General features: G+C 44.3%; 2 protein-coding genes across 8 annotated transcripts in view; one reads left to right on the forward strand and one right to left on the reverse strand.

The window, feature by feature from the left end:
• Positions 1-17,508, reverse strand: part of STAMBP (STAM binding protein) — a 110,411-nt gene extending 92,903 nt beyond the window's left edge. Inside the window, exons 1-2 of one of the 4 annotated variants that reach the window (XM_078666726.1) lie at positions 17,352-17,485; positions 5,427-5,524 (exon numbers count right to left, since the gene is read on the reverse strand). The gene's annotated coding sequence lies outside the window, so the exon portion shown is untranslated. Of the gene's footprint in view, positions 1-5,426; positions 5,525-17,123 lie in introns of all 4 variants that reach the window. The other 3 variants (XM_078666724.1, XM_078666725.1, XM_078666723.1) reach the window with 3 other exon arrangements.
• A 523-nt stretch (positions 17,509-18,031) lies between these two features.
• DUSP11 (dual specificity phosphatase 11) overlaps positions 18,032-22,392 on the forward strand; it is a 132,305-nt gene continuing 127,944 nt past the window's right edge. For 2 of the 4 annotated variants that reach the window (XM_078666730.1, XM_078666727.1), the window contains exon 1: positions 18,052-18,272. Coding sequence is in view for 2 of the 4 variants with exons in the window: in XM_078666727.1 (XP_078522853.1) it covers positions 18,244-18,272 (29 nt within the window). In the remaining 2 variants the exon portion in view is untranslated. Of the gene's footprint in view, positions 18,273-22,392 lie in introns of all 4 variants that reach the window. The other 2 variants (XM_078666728.1, XM_078666729.1) reach the window with 2 other exon arrangements.

Consider the following 22,392-nt stretch of genomic DNA (forward strand, 5'->3'; position numbering starts at 1 on the left):
CCAAATCTAGGGGCTGGATTACCTGCTAGGTCCCTCCTATGGGTGGGACCCAGGAAGGGGGTGGTTACACCCCTTTCCCTTTGTCCATTTTCGCGCCAGAGCTGGGGCTAGAGTGCCCCAGCACCGGTTTGAACTGGACTATGCATGGGACACCTTGTGTGCCCCAGGCAGGGTCACCTTTCATTCAGGCCTCCCAGCCCCAATACACTATAGCCTGTCTGGGGTGGTGCTAGCACCTCCCTGTGACAGGAAACCTATTGTCCAAGCCGCCATCGCTGGAAGGACTCCCAGCAGCAGGTCAGACATGTGTCTGTGGCAGCAGCATCCATTTTGTGATGCTGAGACTCTGGTTAACTTTAACCGGGATTAATGGAAGTAACATGTCTTCTCCCTCTAGAAGGGTGGAATGCTACCCCCTGTCGCCAGGACTGGCGAGGGGGTAGTATTCCAAAGCATATGACACCTTACACGACATGTTTTGATAAAGCCAAACCAGAGTTAGCATTTAACCGCGAGGTTCATAATGCACTTAAGAGTATGTGGTATGGTAATATCCTAGAACAGCTATAAGGACATGGTTCCGAAAGCTGCAGACAGGCTCAGCTCCTGCTAGAGCACCATCTCACATAAAACCAAGCACTCTGCCCTCAGGATTGTTAAGGCCTGTCATTGGAGTGACTTATAGGTGTATATGTGTCTAGATATAAGGTTAGACATAGGAATACTATATCTAAGCAAGGGGTGATTACACGACCTTGCCCCAGCTGAGTGATCAGCCAGTTGTGTCAGTGTGGATGGCCAGCCAGGGGTGGCAAAAGATATGCTGCAGCCCATGGTAGGCCTTGGGTGCATCTATGCCCTGGGTACCTATAGTACACTATACAGGGGCTCATAAGGTGACTCAATATCCAATTAGTTATGTACCTAGGGCACATGGAGTCCATTTTACAGAGAGAGCAGATAGCCTGGGGCCCTGATTAGCAGGATCCCAGGCCAACTAAGTCAAGAACCAGCTAAACAAAAGGCAAAACATCTGGGGTAACCATAGTCAGGTATCCACCTTCCTACAAGTGGAATGGCTCTTTAGCATGCAAGGATTGGTGAAAAATAGCATTGCGAAGGAATATTAGACTTACGAATAGCCTAAGTGTAGTGGTCTGTGAGATAGGCCCTCACTGCAGAAAATTAACAAAGAAAGCCATCCCAGTTAGTTACCTGTGGATGTAATAATATATTTATAGCCAGAAGGATTTTTTCAAATAGTTATATTACTGATTTAAGTGTTGTTTCTACATTTATAGATGCAAGACCTAAGAATCAGGCTCCATCACTGTCCTATGAGGTAAAATATGTTGTTTGAACATGTCTTTCTAGACAGCAGTGGACAAGGAGTGTACAATGCTTTCCACAAGTGTCAGATTCAGGCTAGATTTTCAGGATAACAACACAAAATATATTTACATAAATTTACATAAAGTAAACTGAAAATCTGTAATGTACGTTGCCTTCATGGCTGAAACCCGTACTGAAATAAGGCTGGAAATATTGATAACAGATTGGTTTCACACCATCTTTTATGGCCCTCTTTGAATAACGGCATAAAGTATGAATTGGGATCCACATGAGAAATCGACAACACCTCCACAGTAAACAATTAGGCAAGCAGAATGGAATATGCAGTGCATTACTATATTAGATCATGCACAAAAATGAGTCAAGCTATCCTGGCTGAAGACGGCTGATAGCCAGAAACCGGTCCTAGGATGCTTGATTCTGGTCCAGGGAAGACATGGCTTGGCAGTTCGGGCTGGACTGTTCCCATGAGGCACAGGGTCAAGACTGATTTGCATATGGCCATGTCTGAACTGGGGTGGCTTGGTGAGCAAAATAACGATGGATTAAACCTAGATCTGTGACTGGGGGTGAATGTTTTGCCATTGTGGACATTCCGTCCATCATCTTGTTTGTTTTGCTGTTCACCCTATGTGGGAAGGGTATGCCCAGATGTGGGTCCCTTGCTCACTACGCCACTGGAGTCAAGCTATCCTGGCAGAAGACAGCTGATAGCCAGAAACCGGTCCTAGGATGCTTGATTCCGGTCCAGGGAAGACATGGCTTGGCAGTTCGGGCTGGACTGTTCCCATGAGGCACAGGGTCAAGACTGATATACATATGGCCATGTCTGAACTGGGGTGGCTTGGTGAGCAAAATAACGATAGATTAAACCCAGATCTGGGACTGGGGTGAATGTTTTGCCATTGTGCAACATTCCGTCCATCATCTTGTTTGTTTTGCCGCCTCTTTGAATAACGGCATAAAGTATGAATTGGGATCCACATGAGAAATCGACAACACCTTCACAATAAACAATTAGGCAAGCAGAATGGAATATGCAGCGCATTACTATATTAGATCATGCACAAAAATGAGTTTGTAAAGGATGTGCAGTAAATACGTTTCAGCTTCAGGCTTTGCAGTCTAAAGACAAGCAATGAATGTTCTGTGTTGTGTTTTTAAAATTTTCCTTCAGCTTCTACCTTTGTTTATTCAATGCATTCTTAATTTGTGCACTCGATGGACACTGATGGAATTTTAAATGTGACATCATGATGATTAATGGCACCTCTGATCAATAAAGTGCTATTCAAATATGCATGTCCATGCAGCAACATATATATCGCCTTTTCCTCATCCACAACAAGCATTCAATGTCTGGAAGCAGGTTACACCCAAAGCCATTGTTAGTATACACAGCATATCTTAACTGCATCAAACAAAACTGATAAAGTGTTGTTATATTGAACAGTACTAGGCACACTGTGACATTTTGGTTCACACCTTTTTAGGGAAATGGGAGGACCTGTTCCCTACCAGCCGCCACTGAGCAGAGACTCCAGACAATCCTCAGAATAGTAAGTAGGAGTCATCAGATGGGGGTGTTTTTTAGGTCTCGCCTGAGCCAGCGCATGTGCTGCTCTGGAGAGACATTTAGTAAGTGGGCTTCAAAAAGCAGACCACAGCTTTTTTTGTGGCCTAGAGCGTGCAGTTACGCGCACAGTTAGGAGCACAGGCGCCATCTGGCTTTCCTGTCTCATCATGGCTCATTAAGTGAATCGCTTGCGGGCACCCTTACAGCCCGCAATCGAGATCACTTTCACGGCCGCATCACTTTTCACGGCCGCGCGGCCAATCCTTGTTCATCTTATTCCTTTGCGTTGAAGCTGCCCACTTCTCTTTTTTGCGCCTTTAGTTTCCCTTTTACTCATACACTCTTGTTTCTTGTTTTAACGATTGTTTGCTCTCCGATTCTGTGAATCCGTCTATTTCTCTTGTTCCTTATGATTTTTGGTGCCTTCGTTCTATAACGCTGTCTAAATTCTTACTTCTCATGCTATTTGTTTCTGAAACTTTTGTTTCTGTTAACTCTCCAACTGCTCATTACTCCGTTTTGGTCTCCATTGTAAATTCTTCACTGTAAAATGCTCCCTCTTAGTCTTTTTATTTAACCTTTCTAATTTTTTTTCTTTCCATGTAATTCTCCATTTCCGTATTATAAATAGGACAGTTTCACATCTGGAAACATGCTAGAAAGTGACAGCATTGAGGCCGCTTTGACCCAGTGACTTCAGCTGTTGTAGTTCTGTATGACTCCAGCCCTGATGATTCCACTCTTTAGAGACTTCGCAGATATGAGCCCTCTGGATATTCAGGTGTCTAACTGATGAGTCATACTCCCTCCTGGATAGGAGTGCTCATAGCTGTTGCATGGAAGGTTTTACCCTCAGATTATTTTTGTCGTCCTCTGAATATCCTGTGACCATTGCATGAATTCGCTTTTTTTTGTGCAAGATGCATAATTAGGTCTCTTTAAACCTTATAAAATAGTCATCCGTCAAGTGGTTTATTATAAACACAATTATACTGTTGTTTCTTGTAGTAGCAGAGCATAAGCCATGGGATTGGCTATTATGCAACCCGGAAATACAAACATTACGCACAAGGGCCGCTAAAAGATCAACAATTGTCTCGGCTACGGGCGTTAGGTTGAATTTACGGGAGTCTTTTGTAAGTAATGTATAATAGGTCACCTAAGTAAAATCAGAACGGCTTTTATCAACAAAGTATTACAGAAAGTAGTATGGCACTTTTTCGAGTCTCAGGGTAGCCTTGGTGTGAGTGAGGTCTGCTCTGCTTCGTTTGTCTGCTGGCAGAGTGGGTCCGCCCATTTGCTGTTCTTCAGTGGCATAGGTGGTAATTTAACATGATGCCTTGACAGCTCTAGTTGATGTTGTTTGTTCATGCTAATTTTGGAGACTAACTGCCCAACATTATGGATAACGATTTATATTTTGAGTGCAGGTTGGCAGGCACCTTTTCATCTGGATTGCATGATTTGGCTGGTGCATGCTCTGGATAAGGGGATTTGACTGTCAAATTGCATTTGGATCGGGATTCAGTTCTAATGTCTTGTTACCGATTCCGAGCTATTTTCTAATAGTCCATTACTAGTTTCTGTTTCAACTTATTCACGCAGTTTAAATGCACGTCTAAGTTTACTACCTTTCGCATAGAGAATATTTGCTGTTTGTTCATGTTTTTAGGATTTGCAAGGGTCCGGTCACAATACTTAAATATGGCTTTATATAAGATCTACCCTGTTCATTTTTAACGTGTCTTCGTTGCCTTGGTTTACTTTAACTATCAGTCGTGAACCATTAAGGGAGCTCTAGAATACATTTTGAAGTGCTTTCTATTTGTATTTGCTGATTCAAGTATGTACTCATAGGAAGAAAAAAATATTGGCTTTAGATGATCTTCCTACTTTTTTGTACCCGCTGCGACATGAAAATATTGGTTATCCCGGAGAAAACCAGCACTGGCATAGCCAATAGGTCTCGCCTTTGGGACCTTATAAGTGTTTAGCCATGCAACAGTTGATGTTATTGCACCAAGGATATTGTGCTGCATAACTAAATACTTATAAGGTCTCCAAAGCGAGACCTATTGGCTATACCAATGCTTGTTATAACTATGTGTGATGACTTGCATGTCATCTTGACCTGTGTGTCATCTTGTTCCATGTTTCATATTCTGCCTGGAGTTCCTCATTCTAGAGCCTTCACCAAACTAGCTTCCACTTGCAGCTTTGACTGGAGGAGCACATACGCGACCAGTTTGTGTTGGGTTGCACCATGGACAAGATCAAAGATGAACTATGGCAAAAAGACAACCCCAAATAAGATGAGGCCCTCACAATTGCCAAGCGCATCAAACACTCTCTTGCTTGCGTTGAAGTGATAAAAAAGGAAAATGGCACTGCCAACACAACTAGTGATAAACTACAAACTATAACCAAGACGAAAACATTTAAGCAAATCGAGCCCCAGTCTTCGAAGCCTAAAAACACTTTCTCTGGAAAATGTTACCGTTGTGACATGGCTGGTCTCCTGGCCAACGACAAGTCTTGTCCTGCTTTAAATTCCAAATGTCTTAATTGTGGGAAAGTTGGCCATCTGGCAAAAGTCTGCAGGGTATTGAAATTAAAAAAAAAAGCAAGTGAAGGAAGTTTGGGTTCAAGATGAGGCAGACTCTGATCTTGATGAGCTGCATTGTGGTGAGGTCTTAACTCAGGCTTAACAGAGTAAGTGCAAAAGTCCCATCAACAGTGTTCATGTGTATGGTAATTTTGTCAAAATGCTCTTTGACTCTGGGGCAAAGATCACATTGGTTCCAAAGAGCTTTTATGATACATCTTTATTGGGTAAAGTAAAGGTCTTTAAACCAGACATCAGACCACTTGCTTACAGGGGCCAACCTATTAAGTTATTCGGCTACTTTGAGGGTGACAGAGTACAAAAATAAACTCACTACTGGGAACATTTACTTTTCCTCAATCCTTGAAGTATGCAAGTTGGTGATTGAAGGTTGGGGGGGGGGCCCATAAAACGTCTGACTGAAGAGACACAGAAAATTTGGAATGTGCGGGGCGAGTTGTCTGTCTCCCCTGGTTTGCTTTGGAGAGGTACTAAACTCGTTCCTCCCCTCTCTGTCAGGCAAAGACTTGTTCAACAAGCCCATCAGCGGCATTAGGGTTTCTCCAAGACCAAAGAGAGGATTCAATTACACTTCTGGTGGCCCGGCATCGATCTCCGGCATCGATCTCCTTGTCGAGCGCATGGTGAGGGATTGCTCAGAATGGAGTGCGTGCAACAAGGTCTACAATACCGGGGTTCAACCCATGGTTGTGCGGGAGACACCTAATCGTTGTTGGCAAGAGGTAGCATTGGATCTTCTAGGTCCGATTATGAGCAGTTCCGGCCAGTCCCATGTCCTAGAACTAATAGACATGTTCTCCAGGTGGCCGGAGATTAAGATCACACACAACACTGAGACTAAAGACGTCACCAAGTTCCTTGATGAAGTCATCTCGCGAGAAGGACTCCCGGACTGTCTCCTAACTGACAACAGGGTCCAACTAGTCTCGAGAGAGATGGAGGAATATTTGGCAGTAAGAGGAATCAGACACAAGCATTGCACCCTCTACCATCAAGAAACTATCGGAATGGTGGAAGGGTTTAACCGTGTCTTGAAAGAATCCATCCAACTGGCCAAGGCCCAAAACAAAGACTGGAAGTCAGAGGTAGTGGAACGAGTGTCGATATACCGTCTCATGCCTCACTCTACCACGGGCAAAGTTCCCTCTGAGCTGTTCCGGGGGACGGAGTCCCAATACTCACATGTTTCAAGTGTGGATGAGGGAAAAAAGTGTGAGTGTGGGATTAGGTACTGATTCTGATGTGATGCCCCCTAGTGCAGATTCTAGTGTGATGCCTTCTAGTGTGGGTCCTGGTGTGGTGTCCTTGCAAAAAAGCCAGAATTTGAAAATGGCCACAAAAAAAAAAAAGTATTTTGATGCCAGGCACGCTGTCACTAACACTCATGTGCGAGTGGGTGACAGAGTGAGAGTAAGTCTCCCTCAGATGTCCGCTGGGGTCTCAAAGTTCTCCTCACCTTTTGTTGAGAGAAAACTCTTTCAGAATGCTGTGAAGTTGAAATGCTGTAAAGTTGAATGATGGTCGCATCTGGAACTTAAATAGGATTGCCCCCATGGGCACTAAGCTTCAAACTGAGATGCTTGCTCCAGATAAACCTCCCAAAGGCTTGCCTGCACTGCGAAAGAGTTATCGCGCTGGAAAGATTCGGGCAAGATTACATGATTTTGTTCAACATTAGTATTTTCGTATTACACCATTTGTTCTTGTATCATCTTTTTCCTCGCCCTCTATTTTTTCTGTGTTTCTTCTCTCTGCTGCTGTTATGTAAAGGGGGAAGGTGTGTGATGACCTGCGTGTCATATTGACATATGTCAAAAATAGTGTTATCCTTGTGCACTCATTTAATCAAAGTTCCTCGAATGTTTTTAACTTTTTTAGTTGGCGCTACTCATGTCACAAGGCGTCCACCCTTGTCTTAACAACCGAATACGAGTTGTGGGGAGTGGCCCCTTCCCACAAACAAGTGCGCTCAATAATCAATGAAACATGCTAGTTTCTTCACTAGTTTTAATTCATTATTTCAATAAGGTTCTTCAACGTGTAAACAAATCAAAGTTTCATGTGTTTTTCAATTTCCAAAGTTCAAATGGAACATTTCCAAGTTCATCACGATTCAATGTCCAACGATCAACACTTAGTATCCACCCAATGCATTTCGGGCCATGTAAAGCTGACCCTTCGTCAGGGGTCTATAAGAAAGTGAAACAGGACCAGTTAGTTCACTACCTTGTAACTTTGTATCACAATCTCGGTAACATACAAAAGCAGTAAGTAAAATAAACAATATAACATAATATCGCTCAATTGATAATATTCAAAGAGAACATAGCTGAAAAGCATTGTTAAGCGTCATACATATTGCCTGCAAAGTTCAGTTCCCCAACCTTATCGTATTGCAATGTCGTGCTACTCCTCATAATGATGTTTTACTTAGTATCGACATCGCATGTATCGTTCTATCTTCCTACACAACAATGCTGAGTGATCTACTTACGAGTGATATTTGGCGCGTAATGTTATTGCGGAATAGCATTGAAGCTTAGCTACTGGCGGTTCCAGACCCATTGGTCCTCTGTAAGTAGATCACTCAGCATTGTTGTGTAGGAAATTGTTGAAATAATGAATTAAAACTAGTGAAGAAACTAGCATGTTTCATTGATTATTGAGCGCACTTGTTTGTGGGAAGGGGCCACTCCCCACAACTCATATTCATATTGACATATGTGTCATCTTGTTCCATGTTTCACATTCTACCTGGAGTCCCTCATTCTAGAACCTTCACCTAGTTTGAGTGGCTTCAGAACTCCCACAAGTCAGTTGCTGCTGGCGCTTCATGGATAGGACTTTTTACATGTAGATACCTGCTGTTCCAAATAAAGAACACTTCATCAACCCTTCCAGTGTACCTGCTTTATTACACTATGCCTTAACCAAGATAGAGTAACCGGAGATCCCAATTCACATACTTTATTAGGTTGTTTTTACTGTACACCAAGGCTGCTCAGTGGTGGCAACTAGTACCATACACAAAAGCAATGATTATCCCCACTACAAATGCCCCGTAGAACCAAGTTAGCCGGAGTGCCTGTTCGTGCAGGAGTGGGCATTATACCAACAAGCACAACACAACAGGAAGCGAAAACAATTTGCCGGTAAAACAGGAAGTGACACTGCCAATGTCCCACACTCTGACTGTCACTTCCGTTAAATATGGATCAGAGATAAAGAAGACAGACTTCTACAGTGGCACACATATTCTAAAACTTTAAGAATGTCAGTGCGTGCGGGTGATTCTGAAATTATACAGTTTACTATGAAAGTACTTTACTGTTTCTCAGTCATTATTACGATTAATGTGGTTCAAACCTTTAAAGGGCTTACGCAGAAGTGTGCAGAGTAGCCACAAACAGACCAGAGCCCCAATGAACGTAAATAGAAAAATAATGTGGTTCAAAGTCATAAGCCCTATAAAGGTTCGAACCACATTAATCTTAAAAACTGAGAAACAGTCAAGTACGCTCTTAGTAAACTGTATAATTTCAGAGTCATTCAAACGCTCCGACATTCTTAAGACTATCTAGATCAATGAAGTCGAAAAAAGGTGCTGTGCGGGTGCCGAAAATAACAAGTAATGATGGGAGGGAGGTGGTGTTGGGGGAAGATGGCACATCACGGTGAGATTAAGTGAAATGCAAGCCGCGCCGAAGCTGAACAGGTACCGAAGACAAAAGAAAAAAAACAAATAAGAAAAAAAAAAAAAGAGTTCCCCAAAAGGAACCCATAAACAGAAACTTTTAATGAGACTAGTAATTGGGCAGTGCTCTGGGGAAGTAAACAAATGAAAACAAGCATTGGAAATGCAATAGGTCTCGCATTAGGAAAGTTTGAGCGATTGGTATTGTAAATGACACTTTTTTTATTTATGTGTTGGTTTTGAAAATAGCAAAATTAATAGCTTTGTCAGTTACAATGTCAATAGTTTTAACTTTCGCAAATGTGACACCTATAACATTTGTAATGCAACGTGTGTTGTATTTACGTGACTTAGATGTATTGATCTTACAAATAACAATGGCTTTTAATTTTGTAAATAATTAATACTTAAATAAAAGTTATTGTAATTTATAATGGCAATAGCTTAAACGTTTGTAAATAACTTTTGTGAAGATTATGTTCAGTGTATTTTATTGTGACGAAAATCCAAGAACATTGCATTTGCACCTACACACACATATGTGTTGTAGCACTGAGTGGTGTGAGGGTGAGGGGTGTGAGGGTGAGGGGTGTGAGGGTGAGGGGGTGTGTGAGGGTGAGTGAGGGGGTGTGAGGGTGTGTGAGGGTGAGGGTGTGAGGCTGAGTGAGGGTGAGAGGGTTGTGAGGGGGGTGAGGGGGTGAGGGTGAGGGGGTGAGGATGAGTGAGGGTGTGAGGGTAAGGGTGTGTGAGGATGAGTGGGTTGTGAGGGGGTGTGAAGGTGTGTGAGGGTAGGTGAGGGGTGTTAGGGAGGGTGAGTGAGGGGGGTGAGGGTGGTGAGGGGGTGTGAGGGTGAGGGTGTGCGGGTGACAGGGTAAGGGTGTGTGAGGGTGAGGGGGGTGAGGGTGAGGGGGGGTGAGGGGGTGTGAGGGTGAGTGAGGGTGAGAGGGTTGTGATGGGGGTTGAAGGTGTGAGGGTGAGTGAGGGTGTGTGAGGATGAGTGGGTGAGGGGGTGAAATGGCCTTGGTACTTGTGTGAAGCAACATCTTGGTCCCTTTTATGTAAAATTCTATACTTTAACAACAAACAGTTATGGTTTGAAATCATCACTCCGTCGTTTTAGAAGAACCAAATGGCTTTCGCAATACCTTTAAGGATCGGATATGATCCCCCCTCCTCCCCCCTCCGCTGAAAACCAACAGTACATTCGGCAACTGAGATTGAGTAATGTACACGAGACTTGTTAGGAGCAGAAAAGTGCGCTCTATCACTACTTTAAAATGGGTTCATATTGAACTGAAGAGGGTGAATATCTGCGATCAAATTTGGATACACAATGACTTTTTACACGTCTATGAATTCTTCAATTCATATTTTTTTAAGCAATAATTTATGTAGCATGATGTACGTACTGTTATGCTTTTGTATTTTTCGATTCAAGAACCTTATTTGAAATCTTTGCTATGTTGTACGGGCTGCACCAACTTCCTTTAAAGAAAATTAAAAGAATTTGAAAAAATACACGATTTAAAAGCCGTTTCTATAATATTCAGATTAAAAATAAAAGGCTTTAAAGGGCTCGGCAGGGCTGAAATGTGTGACCTTCGGGTTACGGACGGACAGGTTGCTGGTGTAGAAATAACACGTTGAACCCATATCACGGAGTACGGGGTGTATGGAAAGACACTGCATTAAACAGATGGAATTCAGTGAAATCTCACATCGGTAAACAGTTCTACTTTTACCCAATAGATGGCCCCCTTGACTTCTTCAGGAAACCAGTGCTGGGAAAGCACATTTAGCTGTGAATATAACGAGAGCACAAGAAATTAAATAAATGGTTTACTTTTCGGATTTATTAGAGTGTGGTTATACTATACGGCGCACCGTACCAGCACGTGCTCAGCAAATGCCTCAGGGGCCTCACAAATTCTAGCGCTATTAAAAGCAGAGAAAGTTTCACAGACTTTTGGATGGTGTCCATGCCTTTGTTTCGTTTACGTCTGCAGGCCTGTGTGTGGAAAAGCAGCTTTTTATTCAAGATTCAAAGTTGACGATTTACCAATGATGTAACTGGATGAGTTTAAGAAGAACACGTTACAAACGTGATTGCCGTGACGATGCTACTGAAAAGAACCAGAAACGTTCTGCATTTAAATCCATGGATTATAAATGATTGCTTGTTATTATTTGTTAAGCGTTAGTTGTCCACTGTCACTCTTCGTCCTCCATTAGCAATGTGCTAGCAATACAAAAGAGTTTTAAATTATTCAGATAAAACAGTTTTTTTGGATGGTGTCCATGCCTTTGTTTCGTTTACGTCTGCAGGCCTGTGTGTGGAAAAGCAGCTTTTTATTCAAGATTCAAAGTCGGCGATTTACCAATGATGTAACTGGATGAGTTTAAGAAGAACACGTTACAAACGTGATTGCCGTGACGATGCTACTGAAAAGAAGCAGAAACGTTCTGCATTTAAATCCATGCAAAACACGAGAGACGGCCTGCGGCCGTCATAGTGAAAGTACGAGGAGAAATGCGACACGGCGGGCAGGGGAGGGGGCGGAGCGGGGAGAGCGGCATGAGGGTGTGAAGCAGCAGGGGCCTGAGACGCGGCCGCCTTTGATGTGGTAATGCGAGGCAGGCAGGCAGGCGGCTGGTGGCATTGTGCACGCGCTTTCACATGCACTGCAACAAATCGCCAGTGGAATCGCCAGTTAGGTCAACTCTCGATAAGCCCCTACATATCTCGCTCCCGCTCAATGCGCATGCGCATTGAGATAGGTCGCGAGACCTAAAAAGGAGGCACAAAGAGTGAGGATTGACCATTACCAAGCAAGCATTTTTAAAGGACAAAGAAACCAATTAAAAGCGATGGTGGGCTGTAAGCCCTCAGGAGTAGATACAGCATGTCTCGAAGAGATAGAACATGTGCTGCCTAGGCTCAACCTAAAAATTAATGTGAACTTATGTAAAGTAACTGTTATTTATGTTTAGTGCCCCAACACCCTCAGGGAGAGTGGAGTTTCTGCTATTTGAAAATGCCAAAATATAAATAAATGTTACCTCAGTATGAGCGGACAGACACCAATTAAGTTAAATAAACCTGTACTTGGTCAATGCTCCATACAAAGACCAGGAAGTGATAGCATTACAGCTTACCGAATTAGAAGGCAGCAAAGAAGAGTGAGAATGATGCCAACGAATTGTAAGTAATGGGCAGGTTAAAAGCTCCTTTTTAGAGATTTTTTGTTTTGGTTGTTTATAAGAAAGATTGTTGCCATAGCGACAGCTGTCTGCAGGCTTGACCTAATAAAAACAGGGTGACTTACTTGTCTCTTCTGTAGGGTTTAATCCCAGTGCTGGGGTTGCTCTAGGAGCCTGCAAATGGGATGGGAGAGCAAATGGCTCTTAGTAAATTCGAGGTCTCAATTCGGATGGATGTAGTGTTTGGGTGCTTCAGAGGTAAGGAGCAGAAGTCTCGTAGTCAAATAGAGTCTCTGACTAAAACAGGTAAGGTGATTAGATCTTGATTGGCAAGAGAGATGGTTGTACAGGGGAGGTCCCGGCATCTTATGACTTCAGGTTCGGCCAGGCACGGGATCATGGTTGGACTGCAGCAAACACACTGTTCTACAATCTTGCGTGGGGAAAGATGCCAGCAGCGGAAGACTCAGGAGATGCTCTTTTTTCACAGCACCTCTCACTATTGCAACTGCACAGTCCTTTGTTTTATGCAGAGCTCTGCTCTCCATGCACAAAACTGGCAGAAATGAACAGCCAAAACAAATATCTATTCTCTGCGATCTTCCGCAGTTTGAAGGTCTCAAGACAGCCCACTGTCAGGTTGGATCTGGGCTCGAGCAGATTTGAGGCAAGGTCTCCACATGCTAGGGAGCCTCTTCCTACAGGCTACAGCAACAGCTATTCCTCAATCCTCAGGGTGCAACCCCAACCTTTCCCGGTGAGACAACAACAAATTTTGCCTCTGGCCCTTTCTCTACACAGGTTTATAAAACTCTTCCATATAAAAAGACTAACACTGGATATGCCAAAGAGATCAATTTATATCCCATATAGTGCCAGCTGACCCACACTTTCAGAGTACCTAGTCAAAACAAAGTGCATATACTTCATAGGGGCCATCGCTCCATGGTATCCAGGTTATGGGGAACTATCGCTTCGAGATTGTAGACTGTGGTCCGCCAACATGCCCTACATTGCTACAGTCAAAACTACTATCACAGATAGTACAGATTTTTACCAATAGCAGATCAATCCCTTGCTCAACTGATACTTTGTTCACTGTGGACAGAAGTGCTACTTGTTGCATAAGCTATGGATAGCAAGGCAATGACTTATTCTAACTCTAGCTAGATACATAGCTGTCTGGAGGATCCATCAATCTATCTAGTTATTGATCTCAGGAACGCTTGTATTAGAGTATCAAGAACAGGACTCCTGGGACAAAGATCAGGAAACAGGATACCTTTGGGACTGGGAACCTCTGAGAATACTCTGGTGGAACAGGAAAAAGGGTAGAAGTGACAATGAGCACAGCCAACATAGACATTGAGAGACACTGGGATGGAATATGCCAGATACAACAAACTATGAATGCGGTCTCCAAGAACAATGAACAGTGCCAAATATAGAGAGGCCTGTAACAACTACAAGGAAGTACTTACATAAAAAATACAGAGTGCCACGTATCTATTGGAAACAACAGACAAGGGTGTGGAACTATAGCCTGGGGTGTATTAATCCCTGGCAAATAAAACAACCAGATGAGGAACAAAAAAACTCCACCAATACTGAATTAGAAATTCTGACATAGGACCACACAGGTAATTTGGAAGGACATAAGTTCCATTTCTCCTACTCAACAACACTGCCATAGCTTACACAGGGTAGGTGGAGTGCCTCAAAACCTGCAACCCCTTTTGAACCGCAACACAGAGACACCCCACTATCCACTTGACATCCACAAATTGTAATGTCAACTACACTCAGTGGTCGAAGTGGGCGGGATCGGCAGGGCACAGCGTGCCCCTATTTCTTCAATTCCAAGAATTCCATTCCCCTACTTTTTTTATTCTGAAAATGCGTCCCAGGATGCAAGAAATCACCATTGCCTATAAATAAAGCTTGGCGTTCCCTGCGTTCGAGGACGGCGGCAGAGAAGTAACAGGACTCGGTCTCTTCCTTCTTGCCCAGAGAAGGAAAATAGTGTTCACTTCTGCTCTGCCACTTCAGCTGCTCCGCCCCCCCCCAGTCTTTCCTTCTTCCCTCTCTTTCTGTCTAGCACTCTTACTGAAAACTGTGACTTCAAGATGGGGTTCTCGCTCTCTTTCCTCTCCTTTCTTTTATTTGCTCCCCTGTGAAATGGTTCCAAAAAAAAAAAAAAACATTTTTGCTGGAAATGTCGGATTTTTCTGACATTTTAATACCAAAGTGCAGCATCTGGAATATAAGGTTAAAAATATGAAAAATAACTAAATAAAGTAAGGCAGAATGGTAGCAAACTAGCCAGATTGATTTCATTCACCCCCAAACACATTAGCGCCAATTTTACAGAGTTTGTCAGTGAAGCGCTATTTTTGTTTTCTTGTCTTTGTTTTCCCTGGGCTTGCAACTAGTGCACTAATCCTGGAGGTATTGCAATGTGTGGATTGGAAAACAAAATGTGTACTGCAGCTCTGCGTCCAGGGATGTGGTCTTTTTACCATACTGCTTAAGTTTTGTAAGGATACAAGCAACGGACATTGAAATGGGTCCATTCAGGGCCCTGTAGTCATGTCCTTAACTTTTCTGGCAAAAGTACTCACTGATTTCTGAATAGTGAGTGTAAAAGCGTTAAGGTAATGATGTTGTTCCTGCTTACATTTCACATGGTTTGCTAAATTTTGCATTCCCTATGAGTGTTTCCTTTTTCCAGGATGTTACTTTTTTTGTAGCATGCATATTGCTCTTGTCTAGTGTGTGATATAAATTGATCCGCATCCAGGTGTTTATAGCCAGCAGCCATTGGGTTGTAGTTGAAGGCAGTGTGAGTTTTTCTCAGTGGGGCAGTATGGTGTTCAGTAGGGGAGAGGATGTGGCACTATGGCCAGAGCTGCTTAATTTGGAACTGGGGAACCAGGTTCAGCCTTAATAACCAGTCCACCAGATCACTCTCCTGAGAGAGCAAAATCCCATGATAGACCTTTGAAGGTTTCGCAAGTCCTTAGAAGCCCTGGTGTCTTAGCACCAGCAGGTGGACCCTAGCGGTGGCAAGTGTGGGTTAACCTTCAAGGTGCGTGCACCACAATCCATACTGAAGTTCACCTCCAGTCTTGCAGGCAGGCCTATGAAGCAGCACAGGCTACAACAGTGACTCTGTCGCTGTGGTCAAAGGACCCTTGAGAAGGGCCAGCTCTAGGGCAGTGCAACCGGTGTGACCACACCGAGTGCTGACTTTGGGTGGAGGCAACAAAACAAGTCAAATTTTTAATTAACTTTGATACGTTTGAGCGATAAACTATGTATTAGTTTAAATGGTCAGATCATGCAGCAGATCTTGCATTATGAGGCAAATATGGCAGAGCCATAATTATATAGAAAACATTTGCAAACTAGGATATTTTGCCATTCATGTTTGAACTGCTGTTGTGGAAAAAGTGAGAAGTGCTGATGACAAACTCCAGTGCTCGTCGGCAAATCGCTTGTGCTTCCACATTTTATCATATTTGGGACATTCTGTGATTAGAAACATATACCACCTTGTGAATGTGTTTTAAAGTCAATAACTCATTATAACCTAAAATAGTCATGTGTACCCATTGGTTGATTAACCCCTCCGGTGCGCTGAACGTTCCGCACTGGTGCGGCACGTTCTATCGCGTGGGCGGGCCGGAACGTTCAGAAGACGTGCGCAGCACTACCGAGGTAGTGCACGCGACGTCCGCTGAACCTGCGCCGCAATGAAGGGGTTAAACTGGGCAGTGAAATGCCAAATAAATACTAAAAATTGCGATGTTTGCGCATTCTGGCCACACCTCTGGCTCCGTCCACTGATACAATCCTTGGATTATTCCCGCCCTCTGATTCTCCGCCCACAGTTCCCCTACTTATTTCTCCCCACTTCGACCACTGACTACACTCCTAAATCCCTTATCAAGGCACTTCTGCGAAATTTAAGCCACATCCTCAATACAACCCACCTCCAACAATGTGTTTAAGAGGATGTGGCATACGGCCAGAGCTACAGACTTTGGAGCTGGAGAACCAGTTTCGAGTCTATGCATTGGCTCAACAATCTGCCATTCTGGGTGAATCATTTAATCTCACTGTGCCTACCAAAAATGAATGTGTCCTTGTGTAACATTACTGGTTCTCATGTAAAGCGCTCCAATACCTTCGGGTCAAATTCGCACTATATAAAACTGCAAAAAAATAATAATTAAGTAGTCACCAGTAAAGAACCTCTCTCTGCTGGTTAAATCACAATTGCAGGTCAATGTCTGCACAAACTATGAAGAGTGCAGGTAAATGGCGATTACTGTGCTATACAAAAAACAATAATGTATTTTTTTTTATCAGATGAAAACACTATACTCCTGAAATGTCATAAAACTATATCATTCATGAGGAAAGGCTTGAACCCTGATAAATGTAGGATTTCTTTCCTAGACCATGGAACTTTGATCGGCATCTCACAGAAACAAAATATACCTGCAGTTTCTATATTCATCACACTCTGTAAGAAAGAAGTAGGTGTTTCCTCCTTAGACCTTACTTAAAATAAACAATCATGGTCTGTGACCTCTGTGATCTTCATTTGGTCCCCAGAGGGACTTACAATGGCCATCCTTTTAACACATTTTCGCATCTCAACGTACCTATTTACAACTCTTGATTTTCTTCACATACGATCAGTCTCTGGACTTTTTCGGTTCCTGCTTGGGCCACTGGTTAACCAACAGATACCACATGTATAGACTCTCAATTGTCCATTATTTTATTTCCTCCTTCTTCCTCAGTAGCGCAACGCCTCATCGCCTGAATGCCACTCCTTTGGTACCCGCCCACACTGACTGGCAGTGCTGAAAGTCCCTGCTCACCCTTACCTGCTGCCTGCAACCCCTGCCAGATTTGCCAGACTTCGATGGATGCTCCTTGACGCTTCCGGGTCTCTCGAATATGACGTTACCAAAGAAGCGCTCCGGAGCCATACGCAAAGCTTCCTGATAATCCCATGGCTAGTTGTCAGTTGATAGGAATACTAAAGACCTGTTCAGTAGGCATGGAAACAAAGGAAGTACAGTAAACCAAGCAATGAGTAAACGAAGCGGCCATCTTGGAGTGGGAGGATCTGACTGTAGTTTTAGCCAACGTATTGTACTTTCTACAACGGGATTATTCCACCGCATTAAATCCAAGATAGCGTTTCTATTTCACCCACGTTACCAGACTCGAGCGTGCCCCGACTAACATTGTAATGCACCACCCCGTCTTGCCCTTTAGTTATACGTATTGACGTCGGCGATGCTGAACTTGCCAATATACAACTAATTTGAATTCATATCTTTACAATATCTTTAGCATAATTGCCACACTGTGGAAGGTTTCTAATAAAACCGCCTGTATCACGGCACACCTTAAACATCTTCGTCAACAATTGGCATTCCAACATGGCGGCATTCATAGTACTTCAATTTGGAAATGTGTTCCGACATGACGACTTAGACGGATCCCAACCTTAGTAACCAGACCACTCTAAAATGGCATATCAAACCTTCGCTTCCGTTCTTGTTTGCTTCCGGCTACGTCATGGGTGAGCGACCCGAAAAGTGCGGTGTGGCTAGGCTTCAACCGGCTTCGAAATCGGAGAGGTAGAGCGTGCTGTGTGTGGTCTTGTCCTGCTTGGCCTTGAATCTGTTGCGTTTTGCCCTCGGGGCCTTGAGCGAAACGGCGATAGTAGCTCAAGGCCCCGGACGACGGAGTTTGAGCAACGGTGGAATGGGGAAGATGAACAAACTACCTGAAAGGTAAGTTCAGTTTAACCCGTCGGGACGATGTATAGGAATGGAGTTATTCGGATCTAAAGGCGAGCGGTTAAAATGTAGATGGGTGTAGAGATGAAAGGGGTGTTACCAGATGGACATTATGCCACAGTCATGGATTTTTCATGTCTTAATTTTCAACTTTGTTATATTCCCTGAAGTTAAAAAGTATTGCTACTCGTCCGCTGCATCAGGTTGGTAAACGAAAATCCCCACAACAAGAGCTCTGCTTCTTTGCTAATGTGGAGTCCTCTCCAAGCAGTGTTACTAACTGGCTCTCGTCGTCCCCCCACCCTCCCCCTTTTTATTTTTTACCGCTCTGGCTTGTAACTTTAGGTCGAAGTTACCAGATGCCATAGCTTTCTGATTGCAAACACATTGGGGACATGCTGAAAGCTGGCATATGAATTAATTCCGCCCATTGTTTACCATTGGCTTGTGTTTGGTCACCCACATTTGCTTGTTTCCTACACACAGGCTTTATTTGTTTTACCCCTTCCAACATATCTTTGTCCCTCCCATCGAGCATAACCTGTTTACTATTTCTCTGACTGGCTCCATCTGTTCTCCCACAACTGCTATCTTTTCAGTAACTATTGGTTTCTTTTTTTATGAATCATTCCTCAAGAGTGCATGCCCTTTCCAGTTGTCTCCCTTGTGTTCCCCCCGCCCAACTTCCTATATTGCTCTCTCTCTCTCTCTCGTCCCTTTGCTTCTCAGCCCCCTCTATATCATTGCAATCTCATGCTCTGTAAATACCTACACCTTGCCTCCGGGGAACTTTACTTAAATAATAAAGACGACTTACTGCTGTGTGGCCAACGTCTGATGGGAGTTCTGCACTTCTATAAGCGAGTGATTGGACCTTACACGTAGAAGAGACCACACCATCCTCACTGCTCCATAATTCACCTGCCGACTGCTCTCTTTACGATGCCTTTTTGTTTCTAATCTATACTACTATTATAAAGTAAGAACTGGGAACCTTTGAGGCGGGTAAACTTGGGAACCACAGCGCCGATCCAAACACCCAATACATCATTGGAATTGGCAGGGTCTGCAGAGTGACATAGGCTATATAACCCCCAAAAATATACGTTCTTTAAAAAATATACCTTACTAAAAAAATAGTCCCTTAGAAGTAGCGCCGGCCGTGTGCACGAGCGTGCTGACATCATCAGCAGCGCGAGGAGTACAGCCGTGGGGAGGAGCAGGGCAGAGAGCGGCGGCGACAGTGGGGACGCGAGGTAAGGGACTTCCTGGAGCGCGGAAAGGAGCAGACAATTTGTGACGGGTGTCAGTATTGCAGGGGGCCCTGAAGCAGCCTTAACGTCGGGGCGGCCGGGTCCCTGAAGCAGCCTTAACGTCGGGGCGGCCGGGGGCCCTGAAGCAGCCTTAACGTCGGGGCGGCCGGGGGCCCTGAAGCAGCCTTTTGCTCCCGGACAACGTCGGGACGGCGTACAAATAAATGAATAAACAGGCAAAAAGAAGGCCCCTCGACAGCTCAGAAAAATAAATAAAACAGGCCTGTGGTTACTCGGAATCGGTAAAAGTGTGCAGGAATACAGGGACTGAGGCCCGGATTAACCCTCCTCCCCCCGGAGCTACGCAGACTCACAAGAGGCAGAGATAGTTGATAAAAACACCTGATAGTGGAACATGGACGCGGCAGGCGGGGGAGGGAGGGAGGGGGGAGAGTATCAGTGGTTTGTGATATTCATCGGGTGAAGTCATTTCATATTTGTTGCTGTTTTCACTTTAACACCACGCACAGTAAATGTCTCTCCTGTTATAAAAGCACATTTATAAAAAATGGAATTCTACATCGCAGACAATTTGGGTGCTGAGGTTTTGTCAGGTCTCTGCCATAGCGCTGCTTTACAGTGATCAATGAGGCGTTTAATAAGTGCGTGAAGACACCAGCATCACTGCGACCAGAGGCCCCAGTTTACGGGAATTGTGGCACTATAAATTGTCTGCACATGTTAAGGTTTGTCAGAATTACAGTGAGATTGCAACAGGCGTTTTTACACACCCCCTGGCGAGGGTTGCAGACACCACTGCGACCAGAAGCCCAAGTTTATGAGACTGTGGCGCTAAGCTGTGTGCAAGTTATATGGTCATAAAAATACATGAATGATGGATGCAGGGTGGGTGCATTAATGATTGTTGGGTGGATGGGTGCATGGATGGATGCATGCATGATGGGTGGATGGATGCATGAATGATGGATGCAGGATGGATGGGTGCATGGATGGATGCATGCATGATGGGTGGATGGATGCATGAATGATGGATGCAGGATGGATGGGTGCATGGATGGATGCATGCATGATGGGTGGATGGATGCATGAATGATGGATGCAGGATGGATGGGTGGATGCATGAATGAATGATTGATGGATGCTGGGTGGATTGATGGATGGATGCATGCATGAATGATCTATGGATGCAGGGTGGGTGGATGGATGGGTGGATGCATGAATGATGTATGGATGGATGCATGCATGATGGGTGGATGCATGATGGGTGGATGGGTGGATGCATGAATGAATGATGTATGGATGCAGGGTGGGTGGGTGGATGAATGAATGATGTATGGATGCAGGATGATGGGTGGATGCATGAACGATGTATGGATGGATGCATGGATGCATGCATGATGGGTGGATGCATGATGGATGGATGGGTGGATGAATGATGTATGGATGCAGGATAGATGGGTGGGTGGATGGATGGGTGGATGCATGAATGATGTATGGATGCAGGATGGGTGGGTGGATGGATGGGTGGATGCATCAATGATGTATGGATGCAGGATGCATGAATGCATGCATGATGGGTGGATGCATGATGGATGGATGGGTAGATGCATGAATGAATGATGTATGGATGCAGGATGGGTGGGTGGGTGGATGGATGGGTGGATGCATAAATGAATGATGTATGGTACAGGATGGGTGGGTGGATGGATGGGTGGATGCATCAATGATGTATGGATGGATGCATGCATGATGGGTGGATGCATGATGGATGGATGGGTGGATGCATGAATGAATGATGTATGGATGCAGGATGGGTGGGTGGATGGATGGGTGGATGCATGAATGATGTATGGATGGATGCAAGGTGGTTCGGGCTCGCTCGCTGCGGTGCAATATCCAAATTAGTTTACGCCGCACCACTTTCAAATGTCACCAGCCGCCCCTGATTGTCTGCACTTTTTAGTTTATTCCTGCATAACGCTTGCGCTGTGCTTGTGAAATCAATTGTATCTATCCATACTAATATAATAAAGAGAGAGCCCAAACCTTTGAGGCGGGTAATCTCAGGAACCACAGCACCAATCACAACACCCAATACAGCGTTGGAAAGGGCAGTTGCAGCAGAAGGACATAGGCTATGCAGACGCCCACCATATACATTTAAAAGGTAAAAGAACCGTGCCAGAAAAGTAGTCCCTTGTGGGCATGTCTGCGTTGTGCTGTGGGGATGTGCTGGGGGCATGACAAACGCTGGGGGTGTTTGGTACGTTCCGCCCTTCATGCCAAACCTCATACGGTTCAGGAAGTCCCTCAAAACCCTACTCTTCCCCTGAGCCATTATCACTCCCGACTTTCTTCCCTTGTGAGTAAGAGGTTCAGCGCTGGGATACCCTCCGGGTGACTACGCGCTCTAGAAAACCTTAAATAAAAATAAATAAATGCCATGTCTCATATCGTGTACTGTGGGTGTGTGCTGGGGGTGTGGCTGTGTGTGGGGCGTGGGATTGCGGAAAAAAAAGCGAGCGTTGTGCCCAATATTTCATTGTTTTTTTCTTCCCAGGTTATGTACATTCCAGCTCCGGGTGTCCACCCTGCTCCCTTAGAATACCCCTACACCCAATAATCATAACCCACCCTTACTCCTTAAAATACCCCAACACCCTTAAACACTAACCCATCTTAACCCTATAAATATACGCTGTACCCCAAAACGCAAACCTATCCCTAAACCCTAAAAATACCCCTGTACCCCAAAACTAGCCCTGAACCCTATAAATACCCCTGTACCTCAAAATCCAAACCTACCCCTGAACCCTAAAAATACCCCTGTACCCCAAATC

Source organism: Lissotriton helveticus, chromosome 11 (assembly GCF_964261635.1).
Source record: "Lissotriton helveticus chromosome 11, aLisHel1.1, whole genome shotgun sequence".
Classification (NCBI taxonomy): domain Eukaryota; kingdom Metazoa; phylum Chordata; class Amphibia; order Caudata; family Salamandridae; genus Lissotriton; species Lissotriton helveticus.